Here is a 14,934-nt window from a genome sequence, read left to right as displayed (position 1 = left end):
CAAACTAAAATGTTCAACAAAATTGCCTACTAGATAACTATGTGCATTAAAAAATAATTCAATCCTAGAAGGGAATGAATTAAGATTCTCCTTTGTGCTTAAGATGAGCACATTAGTCCTAGTAGTAAAAACAAAAAAGGCAATTAATCCATTATTAATGAGAATAATCTCATATATATATATATATAAATATATATTTGTGTGTGTGTGTGTGTGTATGTATATATAAATGCTTAAGAGACTAATATTAAGTTTGAAATGTTGATTTAACAAACAAGATAAAGAGACATAACAAAACAATGCTGACAAAACAAAACAATGAAGACAAGAGTTGACATCATTTGATTATTGTTTATTTACAACAGTTGTCAAGAGCTGCCTGGTAATTTCATGTCTTAATAAAGTCACTGAGATAGTAATATAAAAACAATAGTGTATAGATCTATAAAGGAACAAAATATGTAAAGAATAAGTAAATGGAACTTTGAGTGGAATGTTAATTTTAACTAAGAATAGTGTGTATACATTACATGCAAATATTTATATACAAGTTTTCTTTTTACATCATAATTGTCTTGATTTACAGATTATTGTTTGAAATTATAATTATTTTAATCCATGCAACAAAATTTTTTATCAATTGATTTAAATAAACTGATCAAATACAAGATGATGCAACTTCTTAGACATTTCCTCTTGGTTTAGGATCAAATTATACATTTAAAAAAGTGCACTTCTTAAAAGTATTTATAACTTTTTTTTTTGTGGCAGTACACTACCATCAAAATATAATTTCTAATCAGTCATATAATCTGAAATAAATACAATGTGGAGAACCAAGTACTTTCTACCAAGCACCACTTGAGAAGACCTCATTTCATTAAGCAGTATTAAAAGAAAAAAAATGTGTATCCAACAGAAAGACATTATATATAATAATAATTAAGCGATATATACATATATAAACATTAAATGTACCAGTAGTTTCCGAAAATAAGAAATGCTTCTAGTGAAATCATGTTGTTCCCTTATTAATCTTTCTGATAATGTATAGGATTAATAATAAAAAGGGAGTTAAAAAAAAACACTAGTGTAAAACCAATGAGTTATATTTAGGTATTTAAAAAAAAAAATTAAACCACTGCATTGAACTTGTGATCAATAAACGAATACACTTAAAATATTATCTAATGTTAATTTATAAAAAGGAAGTCTTAAATCAGAATTAGCACTAAGATCTCAATTTTCATGGGAGAAGCATTGCAGTGATTGTGACTTTGCAATGACAAATATCATTTTATCTTTTAAACCTAAAAACAAGGTTACTTTTTCTTAGTGTGCTTGTAGAGTATAAATGAAGACAATATGACCATCAGCTTCATTTCCCACTATGAACAAAAAAATGTTTAACTTATGAATTTCTTTATTTGGTCTAAAATCCTGAATTTCAAAAAGTTATTTTCCAATAAACCTACACTTAATTATGCAAAAAAAACAAAACATTTTTTATGAACATATTTAAACAGAACAATCATTAAATTTTCCTATTAAAACTGGTATGCATAAGTATAAATTTTGTATTAAGTGTCATAACATTGGAAAATAAAGATCTAAGATGACATTACAATTAAGGTAGGCCTACATGAATTTCTAAGATATAACAATAATGCAGAATTAGTTTTGGCTAACTTTTGTCCAAAAAGATGTTTGTAAAAAATCACAAATATACAAATAAAGCACAAGAGAGAACACAGACTTTCTTTTTTTATGACTTTGTAAAATTATGTCAAGTAAAATTGTGCTCATAAAACAAAGATAATGAGTTCACATTTAGTTGCAAATGTAAACTATATTTACATATAATGGGTCTTTTAATCACAAAATTTCAATCTAATATGCTACCTTGGGTCTTACACTGTCAATAGAGAACATTATATTGAGCTAACATCTACCAATAAAAATACAATGCACATATATTATTTGAATAACTGTGTGTATTAACAAAATTTCACTCAAAAATCATTTTTTAAGAAACTCTGCTTTTACATCCATACAATACAAATATCTAGCTGATAACAAATATATTTTGTATACTCACAATCATACTCACATCATTAAAATTATATCACTATATTATTTGTATTTATCAAATTGTGAAAAATGAAATGCAATAAAAAATTAACATCTAATACTAAAAACCAAATGACAAAACAATCAAGTAATTCAATTTCTTTTTTTTTTTTTTTAAGAACTTAACAAATCAGATATCTAAATGAAATTTCTACAGATATCTATCTAAATGACATTTATCTTTTAACAAATTTACAAAATGTTTTTGAAACAAAACATCCATGTGATGTAAGCCAAAGTTGAGAGGAAGATCAGAGAGCTCTTGGGGGCCAGTGTCATGCCACCACCTAAAGAAAAAGTGCATTGAAACTAATTAATACAATTATTATGGTACAAATTAAGCCTAAAATTCTTAAATGGTTGATTAACAGTTTGTGCTGGGTGATTATTACATTGCAGTAATTCTAGATGTATGTCTAGTGACACAAACACTCAACACTGAACACATATGGAATTTAGAATTTATCACAAACTTAAATTGTTGAATGGAGGCGCTGTGGCTTAGTGGTAAAGCACTTATCTTCTGAATTGGGGTCCTGGGTTCGAATCCTGGTGAAGACAGGGATTTTTAATTTCAGAATCTTTGGGCTCCTCTGAGTCTACCCAGCTCAAATTGGGGAAAAGTAAAGGCTGTTGGTCGTTGTGCTGGCCACATGACACCCTCGTTAACCATGGGCCACAAAAACAGATGACCTTTACATCATCTGCCCTATAGACTACAATGTCTGAAAGGGGAACTTTACTTTTACTTTTTAAATTTTTGAAAAATTGTGCACACAGATCAATTAAAATAAAATGACAAAATATAAATGTATTGAAATTGAAGGGAAATGATTGAAATAAGGTGACATATACAATTGACTGAGAACTTTTCCCAAACAATCCTATCTCCTCTATTTATAAACTTTCAAACTCTGATTAGATCTAGAATATCTAGGAACCATGGAAGACCAATTACATTTTAGCTTTCAATCTCCCCTAAGCTGGAACAATCAATTGCTTTCTTGAGAGATCATGTCAAGGAACTACTTTCATTGTTATTAGAAACACATCTGATTATGTGAAGGTCAATATGAGGTTCTGAAGCTTCTCTTTATCTTTTCCTCCCCTTTTTCAGACTAAATCTGTGAGAGATGTGGCAAAATATTTCCTGAATATTTGAACTTCAGTTAATTGCATTGTTACACACAGTTTCCTTGTGAAATGAAGTTTATGTGGCTTAAAGGTTTTAACAAGATTGTTATTGCCATTGTGGCGAGAAAAATAATCGACAATCATTATTCTTTGCAACAAATATTAGACAGGAATGAACTCTTAGATTCTAATATTCCATTATATATAAAAATTCCAGCCTCCACAACCTAAAATGTCTGGTAGAAAGGCTAAACGTTACCCTTAAGTCCAATTTCTAATTTACTCACAAAAATTGAATTAATACTATCACAGCCTTAAAGAATACTTTAACATTCACGTCTTTCACTTCCACTATTCTAAATTACGTAAAAGAGATTCGTTTTGTACTATTACCCGAAAGTCATTCACTTTTAATGAGAATGCAGAAGAAGAAAAAAATGACCCTGGACCAGACAAATGTTTTTTTGGACATTCTGTGGTCTAGAGGTTAGGTTCACTTTGCAGTGCATTACTGCTAGGTGGTGTTGCCGTTTCTGGGGTTGCATTTAATTCACCATTTTCTCTCATTTAAAAAACTTGGTCCCTGGTGCTGCTTTTCATTTATGCTCAATATGTATCATTCATTTGTTTCTGCACCTAGCTTCACCTTCATATATCAGAAACTAATTTGATAACATGTGGGAATGTAGTTCAATCAAACATTTTTTTTATTATATCTTTATGAATTTGTGTTTCCTTTTGATTAGAAAAATGTGTATTAATGTTTGAAAGCTTTGCTACAGGCATTCGCTGTTTTTTCCCCTCTGATTTTAACACATTGAGTACCTTTTAATTATTTTTTAAAATAACAAATGTAAAAAAAAAATAATTCTAAAGTTCTAAAGTTGCAATAAATCAATATAAACCCATACTGCAACTTCGATCTGTTTGAAAAGTTCTCAGTGAATCGGTTTTGTGAATAGCTGTATCTCCAAGACAGTCCACTTTCTTTATACATGCAATCACTTCAGATACTGCACTGTTGGAACAAAACAGTAAAATAATGATTACATGGGCTTGCTTACATTATGAACATTTTACTATGATTAACATTATTCATAATTTATGGGAATTGAAACCTTTCACCCACAAAATCTGAAGGCAGTTGTGCAAAACAAACAGGAAATATTTAAATGAAGGGGAGGGGATCAGGGTGGCCGAGTAGTTAAGCACTTGACTTTCAAACTTGGGGTCCTGAGTTCAAATCTTGGGTGAGGACTTGGATTTTGAGTTTTGGATTTCAAGGGCGCCTCTGAGTCCACCCAACTCTGGCTTTAGTTGGGGAAAGTAAAGGCAGTTGGTCATTGTGTTGGCCACATGACACCCTGCTAGTTAACTATTGGCCAACAAAACCGAAGACCTTAACATCATCTGCCCTACAGATCGCAAGGTCTGAAAGGGGAACTTTTTATTTAAATGGGTTAAGAAAACCCATAAAAATCAAGAATGTACTGTGAGGGACGAACAAAGAAAGATCCTCACTAAGAGACTGATGGGTCTAACATTAAACAAAAATCTTTAAACATCCCTTCCTCACTTCTACTCTTATAGAGTCCAGCAACTTTAAATAGACACAATCCCTTGACAAAGTTAAAGATTAGAAATTAATGGAAAGGCAAAAAATTGGAATTGTATTTGAGTAGAGGCACTAGAAGGATAGCAAGCAAAAAGGAAGAGTCCTGGATTACAGATGGCATACACACCAGAAGCAGAAGTATGAAAGTGCAACGGCGCCTGATGATTACAGATGCCCAACCTGTGACTGCAGCTGTATATCAAGGATTGGCCTCTTTAGTCACAAGAAGTTGCAAAGGGAAAAGATCATATCTCAAGATGTACAATGCCACAGACTAAAAGGATACAACTTGGCAAACACAGAACATCCACACTTCTTGACAGACTACCAAAGAATAGGTAAAAAAGTCAAAAGCTCAAGTAAAATAGTGAAACACTTGTAAAACTACCCAAAACATTATATTTTTATTTATAATTTATTTATAATTATAGCAAATATCATGATTATGTATGCAGCAAGGTCCTGGAAAGAGTAATATTTGAGAGATTGTAGGAGACATGAGAGACCAGGACATAACAAGTTGGCTTCTTATAAGACCAATCAAGTACTGACCATATTGTCGCTTCCATGAATTTTTGTAAACTTTGGAGGAAGCTTTTAACAATTCTACCAAAATTTATCAGCATTATCATATACAACCTGGTAAGTTTCAGTTTCATGCCAAAACTAAAAAAAATGATTATATAAAATAATTTTTTTTTCTTTTTCAAATATTGGTATTTGATCTTGTTTAATTTATACCAAGTGGAGGTCACTTACAAGGCCGCGTGGTATACATTTGAGACCAAAAGAAAATCTGCTGCTGAGGACAGATGTAGAAGACGAAAAGAAAATCTAAATCGACCACTGCAGACAATGGATATGCTTGCCCTATATATCTAGTTCACAGCTGGGGCTGCGTAGCCACGGGAAATACTGCATTCCTCATTAATCTTTGACTCGAAGACAAGCCTTATTATTATTTATACCAAATAAATGGCACATGCAATGTGTTATGTTCAGTTAATATACCTATATACTTAGAATGTCAAATGCCTAGAATGATAACTTTTATGAATGTTTGTACATTTTCTTTGTTGCTTCAGTTTAACTTCCATATTTCTGACCCATACATTAAAGATTCTTCTTTTAGTTTTCTTAGAAATGTGGGAAGATTTCCAGATTGGTTTTAGGTGGGTAAATGCCTGAAAGGCGAGATTTATTTTGTTGATATGGTGCTCAAAGGTGCAAGTCCCAAGTAAACCAGAGAGCTTACATTATTCGAGGTGACAATGGTGCAGTGTACCAAAGAAACAGAGTGCATATCAACTCAAACAGAAAAGAGAAAGAGAACAACAAAGTATATTTCCCAATACTGATGACAACTTACAGGATAATAGAACTCATGATCAACACAATTGCCATAGGTCAATACAAACTTTGAAAGGACAATCAAAGAACTACTCATCATTTCCTGCAACCAATGGATCAGTTGAAGAAACCCACAAGATTTAATGAATTTAATGAATATGTTTCTTAATGAACTATTGAATGTTAATTTTTAAATGTGATATGTTTCATATTCATAGAAGCATATATATGTATGTTATGTTCTGTTGTTTATGTTTGTTGTGTTTTTTTTTGTTTTTTTTTAATGATACTCCTTGAAATAGACACAATGTTATATTATGTCATAATATGTTATTATTTTTATTTTTTTTTAAAGAAAAGGGGGTGTTTCTTGGTGCGTAAAGCTGCACTTGTTCGTTCAGATAAAAAAGTATTGTTTCCACCAAGATACCAATGGTAGTTGTTTGCTTATTGCTGACAATTCATCTCCATTTTGTTTGATGTTTACTTTAAGTGCTTTTCTTGTTTTTTTTAGGCCTATTCTTGGTCCTCTTTTACTTAAAGCAGTGACCTTTTCTTGCATATTCAGTCTGGGAGATAATAAGGCTATGTCGTATCAGCTAATTCTAGATCCTGCAGCTTTTGTTTAAAAGTCCATTGGATTCCTTTCCCTGAGTTAGAGTAAGCCTCTTTTGTGACCCAATGCAACACTAGAAGGAACAGGAAAGAAGACATCCCTGTTTGACTGTTGTTGTGACAGGAATTCCTCTGACAGTTTGCCACTGTGGACTTCTTGGCGGGTGAAACCATCATAAAGGTTTTTGATGATTGTTATTGTTTTATTTGGGATGCTATAGAGTCTTGTTACTGCCCAGATAGTGTCTCTGTAAATACTATCAAAGGCCTTTTAAAAAACAAAGAATGTCGCATAAAGATGTGATTGCTATTCAACACATTGTTCCACAATTATTCTGAGTGTTGCTATTTGGTCAGCACATGATCTTGCCTTTCTAAACCTGGTCTGTTCTTCCCATAAGTGTTTATTACACGCTCCCTTTATTTTGTTAAGCAGGATTTTGCTGAAAGTCTTGCTTGGTACTGACAACAAGCTTATACCACGACTTTTCCCACTCTTTGGTAGTTTTATAAGCCTTTTTTTCACTTATGAAGAGGTGTTTCCATTAACTAAATTCTGTTGAATAGTGGAGTCAGAAGATTTTTTCAACCCCTCTCTCTAGAAGGATATTGGGCGGCATATGTTGTCAATACCAGCTGCTTTACCTTTTTACAACCAAAAAGTTTGATGATTTTGTACCATTGTTTATTATTTCCTTTATTTGCTGCCTCCAGTGGGAGACCAAAAAGAACATATGTGAGACTTACCTTATTTTTTAAAAAAGATTTTAATAAATTTTAAAATAAAAGCAGAAATAAAGCAGAAAATAATTTGTTTTTTTTTTAGCAGCCCCACAGAAAAAAAGCTGCCATATTATTTGTGTTGACTGCCTGTCTTTATTCTGTCACATTTCTTGATTATTTGTGGAAACAAACCATTTATCAAGAATATATGACTAAATGAAATTTTTTTTAAAATTGTCAATAATTTATGTTTTGTGGACATACTCACCTACAGTATGCACTCCTGTCATGACCAATGGACTGAGTTTTGGACACAAATGTATTTACACACTCTATGACCCCTTGACACTCTGCACACTGAACAATGTCAATCCCTAAAGGAAAAAAAGATTTATCAGGCCATTTCAATCTGAAAGTTCTTGCTAATTTCAAACTGTCAGCAAAAATCTTTAAAAGACTATCAGCAAAACATACAATGACCAATCTTCATGTCTGAAAATCTCGTGGAAGTGATGGTGAAAATGGTTGGGAACAGAAACATCTAAAAAAAGAGATATATAAGGGCATGAATAGATGAGTATAGGAGCTTATATCTAGAACGATGACTCTAGACTTCATTGCCTTGAAAAATTCAAAATTCAAAATCTTGTCATTATTAAAATTATTATTATTATGAAAGTTTATCCGTTGTTCACAATTAAGATTATCTCCATCCTCCTGGAGGCTGTACATTTAACAAAAAAACTATATGTTAATGAAGCATTATTGTGAATTGAGCACCTGACTGTACTCTGGAATTGTGGTAGTGTACTTAGATAAGCATATTGTAATGCTACAACTTCAATATTATAGCTTAATCTAAACAAAATATGCTGAGTCTCAACTTAAATTTACTATGCTTAGAATATCTATAACTAATTTAGATTTACCAGATTGTTTTGTAAACTTACCGAAACTTAGCAAAATAAATAATGCAGCCAGCAAGCATGAATTCATCCTGAATTGATTATCCATCCACTTCATTTTTTAGAGCACATATTTATGTTGTCTTAAATTAATTGATCTTAAAATTAATCATGTCAAAGGTCAATTAGGTTCCAGATAGAAATCTCTTAAGTAAACCTTAACAAGTAAAGTAAAAAAAAAAATAAAAAAATTTTTTTAATGGCATAAATATATTATGATAACATGTACAAATTTAAAAAAAAAAAAGCTTTAATTGTAACTTAAGTAGCTCTGACATTATCAAGCTAAATGTAGGTCTACAATAAATCTACAGGTTATCTTGAAGACAGTTATAGCCTAAATGTTAGTATATGACTCTCTCCTCTAAGAAAAACACTAAAAAGAAGCTAGAGAAGGCAAATTTGAAGTGATTACAAACAAAAAAGTTAATCTCATTGTCATGACTTTCAAATCTTTTGAATATTTACTTTTCAAGTTATTAAGGCCTACTATTTCTAGGTTTAATTGTAAATTGAGTTATATTTTTTTATATAAATATTATTGTCGCTGAATTCAGTCGAGAATGAAATGGAACCTTGTGCCTCCTGCAGTCTGTCAATATTAGAAATGTCAAGCTTTCAATTAGCCAAATTAAGGCAACAATCTTTTCTTGTTGCTACATCCAGTCTATTTCTTTGCTTGCACAATAAGTCCAGTTTAACCAATATGGTTGATGGAGAAGATAAAAATAATTTCATTTTGGATCACAGTTTTGGAATTTTACAGAAACATTTAAATGCAGCCATAATATATCTCAGCTGTGCCTCCTATGTTAACATTCTTTTTTCAGAAGATATTATTTTGTAAATTTATTTTTTTCCTGCAACTTAACTGGAACATCAATAACAGATGTTTAAAAAATTATCATTTATATTTAAATTTTTTAAAATTTTATACCGGTATCTTAGAAGCGAAGCAACATTTCTTCATAGTGCATTGTTAAGTCAATAGCATAGACATTGATGTACTTAGGCAGTAATTCATTTGTCAACAAACAATTATGTGAGATAGTAAAACCCTTTAAAATAGATTTAATATCTCAATAAAAGAGAAAATTATTTAATCAATGAAAGTCAATTTATTTCCTTGCAGTCAGAGGTTGATTTCATTCATTTGCGTTACATGCCTACTATGCCTACTACTATCTGATGAATCTGCCTGTTTCTCAAAATAAATTCCAAAATTGTATTAAAGAACTTAGCAAAAGGAGCGATACAACTCCCTTTCGAAATACTACAAACCTCATTGCAGTTTACAATAAGAGTTCAACATGTTGCTCATCATGTGTCTCACAAAACTGTTGAAAGATGAGCTTATTTTCTGCATGGGTTTGTATTTTATTTACAATTTTGATAATTAGATTCAAATAGGAAAGAAATTGTGGGCTCAAATTTCAATAAGATGTTGCCTGTGTATCACAACTCACAAGGTAAATAGTGGATAGATCTGGATTTTATTTATTCTATATTACTTATAAAGCCTTTGTAGCTACCAACCACTGATGGTGCCCCATATGTCGCAATAAGCTACATAACTACACAATTTTGAAATATTATTTCATCACTAACCAAAGTATTTTTATGTCACAGATATGTTGTTCACTATTATAATTTTAGTTTTAATCAATGTTCAAACATCATAAGACTTAACGCTTAGTTTGTTTGTTGTTTTTTTGGCAAAAAAAGCTATCTATGCAATTTTATAACAGGCCACTAAAACATATTCTGCAATATATATATTGTTTAAACAGTAGAAAGTTAATAGTTCATGAATATTCTTAAATTACTTTTTGGATATTGCTACATGTTCTTAAAGATGACTTGATTTCATAACCTTATTTGAAAATGTTGTCATTCAAAGTAAAACATTGGAATACTTTTTATCTGGTGGCAATTCAATAAAACTTTTGGAGAGATTAGTCTCTGCATACTAGCAAGCTTTCCTCACGATGACTTTGTCAATGTATTCATGGTTTAATTAAAGGTTAAATTATTCTATTTGAATGTTACCTTTATAGTTTTTTTTTTTAAATTAACATTTATATATTTAAATATTAATAAATTAACATATGTAGATAAAATAAACTATAGATAATCTAAAAACCGTATTACCTAGTTTGTTTATCAAATCATAAACGTTTATGCGTGCAGAAACTAAAGACAATATAGATACCCTCCGATTACAGCAACAGAGTAAGAATTTAAACATAGCAAAAGGGGATTCTCAAACTCCAATTCTAACATTTCTTTTCTTAAATAAGAAGCAAGCTAACTCTAATTTGTCTGCATTTAGATTTAGTTTGCCAGAGTTAATTTTCAAAAAATTTCTTTGGTTTCAGTGCAACTTTTTTTTCATCTTTATGTCTCTATGTCCCCCACCCCCATTTATGCCCAGCAGCTCCTTACCCTGCCAATATGCCCAGTGCAGTGTCCCCCAATTTGGCTCCAAGCACCCTCCAATTTCATGATATCGCCCCTGGAGGGCACTAGCATCCTGTTGAAGATCACTGCTTTAGATACTTAAGATCTTTAAAAAAAAATAGTTTTTTTTTCCCAAAATTTCTTACAAACACATTCTCCAATTTTCATTTTAAAATAAAATTATACATTTAAAATGAGCAAAATACAAAAAAATACTTTAAAAAAAAAAACAAGCTGATATTAAGTGTAGTTTGGATCAGTCAAGTAATTAAATTTGTAATAATAGATTTAGACTAACAATAATAAACCTGTGCAATTAGAAATAAAAAAGTAAAGTTCCCCTTTTAGACCTTGCAATCTATAGAGCAGATGATGTAAAGATCATCTGTTTCTGTGGCCCACGGTTAACGAGAGTGTCATGTGGCCAGCACAACAACCAACTACCTTTACCAATGTTTACCAATAGTTTTTGTTTCTAAAGCGCAATTTCATGCGTTTAGCTTTCTCAATACGGTACGCTATGATTCCTACCACTTGTCTGGACCAGTTGGAAAGGGGAAAGGGGGAGGGAAAAAGAAAGGGGTAACTGGGTGATCAATTTTTAGATGTATTTATTAAAAAAAAGTGGGCGACATGAATTTGAACATTAATGTCGAGATACTGAGAGATACTCCAAAATGGTTTACAAGAGATTGAAGAAATACTAATATTCATCCTAGTCCTATTATAGAATATAGTTGCCTAAATATTTAAGTTATTATTGGTTTAAAATTTATTGGTTAGATAAAGTTTATAGATATAGGATTATAGTAGATCTAGATAATGATTTGTTGTGGAGTAGTACTAGTAGGCTACTATACTATGTCTATAGTAGTACTATCTATGCCTATAACTATAACCTATAGTTTAGTTAAAATAGAGGCCAGATAGTCCTACATCTATATTATACAACCTCCAAATTTATTATACATGTACTTCTATTTATATAAAGTATAAATAGTACATTGATACTGTCGATGATAGATATTCTATACTATAGATTCTAATTAATAAATTATAATCGTATAAATAGGCCTATATAATATACCTCACGGTATATTGATCTATATATGAGAATATATATCAGGTTTTTAGTTTTATATCTAGATCTAGATATATAATATTATAATATAGATCTAGATCTATAATTCGATAATATATCTAGTCAATTCTAGTCATCTAGTATTACAATAGATTTATTAGATTTATTAGATCTATACTATATATATCTATTACTATAACTATAATACTATAATTTTCATTTTAGCCTACACGATTATCAAACCTAGGCATAGATCTAGACAAGATAATCTTTTAAAATCTTTTAATTTGAGTTGATCTAGATCTATCATTTTCAATTAAAAAGTTTAATTAAGGAAGTATGGCAACTTAGAACAAAACAGTACACACCACTACTGTGTTGACTACATCAAAAGTTTTGACAAACGACAAACACACCTTGACCCAGTTTTACCTGTAAGCAGTAGACCTATATAATGGAGAGCAAAAAGGTGGAGATCTGGTAGGCCTAATATATCAACCACTCACCACTCAAGGGTCAGTGGCAGCTAGACCTACGGCCTACAGTTGAAAAAAAAAGGATGGGGGGAGGATATGATAAATAAATTTACTTTATTGTCAAAAAAAAAAATATTCTTGGCGCCAAAACCTTAAATTCTTTTTTTTGTTTCACTTACCCACAAATGCGGTAAGTTTGGCAGATGATTGGACCCAACCTAATGTAGGCCTATGTCCATTTTGAAAACAAAGTGGTAATTTCAATAGAATGCTAGTCAGTCATTACTGTCTGTCAGTCAAACTTCGCGTCAGGTCGCAACTTGGTTTAGGCCTACGTATAGTCTTGTGTAATTTCTAAAATACTCAGAAAGACACAAAGATAAAGACACATTCCTCGCTCCATATGCTAGGACAAATTTGTAGAAATGCTTTTTCTTCCCTAGTGCTATTAGAGCATGGAATAGGTTGCCTGAGCTAGCCAGGAAAACCAGTAGCTTGGCAGAATTTTGCATGGTCATTGGTTAATATGCATGACGCGTAGGACGTAGGCCTAATCATCTTCTTTCTTTTTTTTAAAGTAGGCCTAACGTTATTAACGTCTGTAGTATATAAGATAAGATTGTGAAACACTGCACTCACTTCAGAATCGAAGACATTGACATTAAAAATGATTATTATTATAGACAAAAAAGTCTTGTTTCTTCTTGAAACTGTCAGGTAGAGTTGAGCCTTCGGCTCTTGGAACTCCAGGCCAGCAGAAGTGAACAAGAGCTCCCTTTCACCGGCCTGAATGAGAACAGTGTGCCAGAGACCGCGTGCAGAGGGACCCCTGCCATTTTCCAGGCTAACCGTGCTGGACACGCCATTTATGTAACGATGGCCAAAATACATGGTTTTATACGGCCCGCCGAAACGTCGGCATAAAGTGTAGAAAATCCGGGTAATCCCCACTTCATGAAAAAAAAAATATAAAAAATACCTACGTACGGTACGGATCTTAAATTATCTTATTTATAGCAATATTTGTTTTATTTAAATAAAAAAGGTGGCTCTTTTTAAAGAACATAACATTAAACAGCTTTATGAAACCAAACAATTCAAACACATAAATAAGGCAGCATTGTTAGTTTGAGACTCGATTGTTAAATTACGCCTAGAGTGGAGGATTGATGAGAATATTTAGGCCTACCAAAAAGATGAAAATGAGTCGACTGTAAGCCTAGCCTCTGATAGTTAACATTGTAAGTTGAGACATGACGCCATTTTCCGACGACGAATCTATAAAGAAAAGTGCTTGCTAGCAGTGATGAAATAAATGTGTCCTAAAAAGAAGAATGTCGTTGAAGCTGTCCCCCATTACAATTACAAGACCAGTGAATGATAAGAGTAAATATCTCCATTCAAAACTCACAGACAAACCAGATTTCGCCCCCTTCCCTTTTTTTCTTCCCATTTTCTGATGCCGCTCAAATTCTTAGTATTTATTCGCGGTAAAAACAATAGTTTTGAGATCGGAGAAGCTAGTAGCTAGGATGAGGATCATACATGGGATCAGGTACCAGTGTCGAAGTTCTGTCAAAGAAGTTTCGACCATCACAGAGGATCTTTACCTTCCTTGGAGAAATTAGTGGGAGTGACTACTGATGGTGCCACAAGTATGGTTGATAGTAAGAGTTATTAGAAAAATCTTCGAGTCAAATGGTACTAAGTCTCTTAAGCAAGGTGTTCCTCAAACCCGCTGGGATAACATATAGCGCTCCCCCAGACCACCTTGCTGGATGGGGTAAAATTCTTGACTTTATCCTGGAGTCTACAACGCCTTTTTTCTCGAAGTAAGAAGAGGGAATGTCAAGAAGGCCAATATTGAAGTGTTTTCTTGAAAACATAGCTCAATATTCATCCTAGTTAAACAAAAATAATAATAATAAGTCGAGAGTCTAATTAATTGGTCTATTAATTATCTTGTCTTGTCTTCAGGTCCGAAGAGCTGTATTTCACGTGGCTACGCAGCTCAGCTGTCTAACCGTCTAACATTAAGGAAGCAGCACTGGCCAATAATATTATGCATGGAAATAGTGGGATATTCATACGTTTGTTTGCGTGATCACCATAAGATCATTGTCGTGTTAAGTAATACGTGTTTAGTATAGCGAGGTAGATCTACAACAGTTTGAAGAATTTCGACCACTCTTATTTACAAAAAAAAAAATAATAATAAGTCGAGAAGAATCAGCGGTCGAGACTTTTGTAATGTCTTCTTCAAAAAGTTTTGAGTCGATATTGTTGCAGACGCCTGTAGGGAAAACGTTATAGGAGGGCTATACATTTTTACAATATCAAAATTCGATGACAACAACATTTATTACTGCAAATATTTTATTATGA

The 14,934-nt window shown here is 32.0% G+C and overlaps 1 protein-coding gene across 8 annotated transcripts; it reads right to left on the bottom strand.

Moving 5' to 3' along the window:
- Window positions 1–337: 337 nt before the first annotated feature.
- LOC106061942 (uncharacterized) lies at window positions 338–12,621 on the bottom strand. 8 transcript variants are annotated; one of them, XM_056030649.1, is made up of 6 exons: window positions 12,317–12,419; window positions 9,814–9,980; window positions 8,518–8,689; window positions 7,836–7,941; window positions 4,176–4,282; window positions 338–2,417 (listed from the first exon to the last, which is right to left on the bottom strand). In XM_056030649.1, the coding sequence occupies exons 3-6, from the start codon at window positions 8,588–8,590 to the stop codon at window positions 2,323–2,325; spliced, it is 381 nt and encodes a 126-aa protein (XP_055886624.1). In that variant the 5' UTR covers window positions 8,591–8,689; window positions 9,814–9,980; window positions 12,317–12,419; the 3' UTR covers window positions 338–2,322. The 8 variants fall into 8 exon arrangements, with proteins under 8 accessions (XP_055886624.1, XP_055886623.1, XP_055886626.1 ...); XM_056030648.1 differs by having other exon boundaries at window positions 12,304–12,418; XM_056030651.1 differs by lacking the exon at window positions 12,317–12,419 and adding an exon at window positions 10,684–10,937.
- Between the last annotated feature and the right edge of the window lie 2,313 nt (window positions 12,622–14,934).

Source organism: Biomphalaria glabrata, chromosome 5, assembly GCF_947242115.1.
Source record: "Biomphalaria glabrata chromosome 5, xgBioGlab47.1, whole genome shotgun sequence".
NCBI classification, from domain to species: domain Eukaryota; kingdom Metazoa; phylum Mollusca; class Gastropoda; family Planorbidae; genus Biomphalaria; species Biomphalaria glabrata.
Note: the sequence above shows the minus strand (reverse complement) of the source record. Positions and strands in the feature narration are given on the sequence as shown.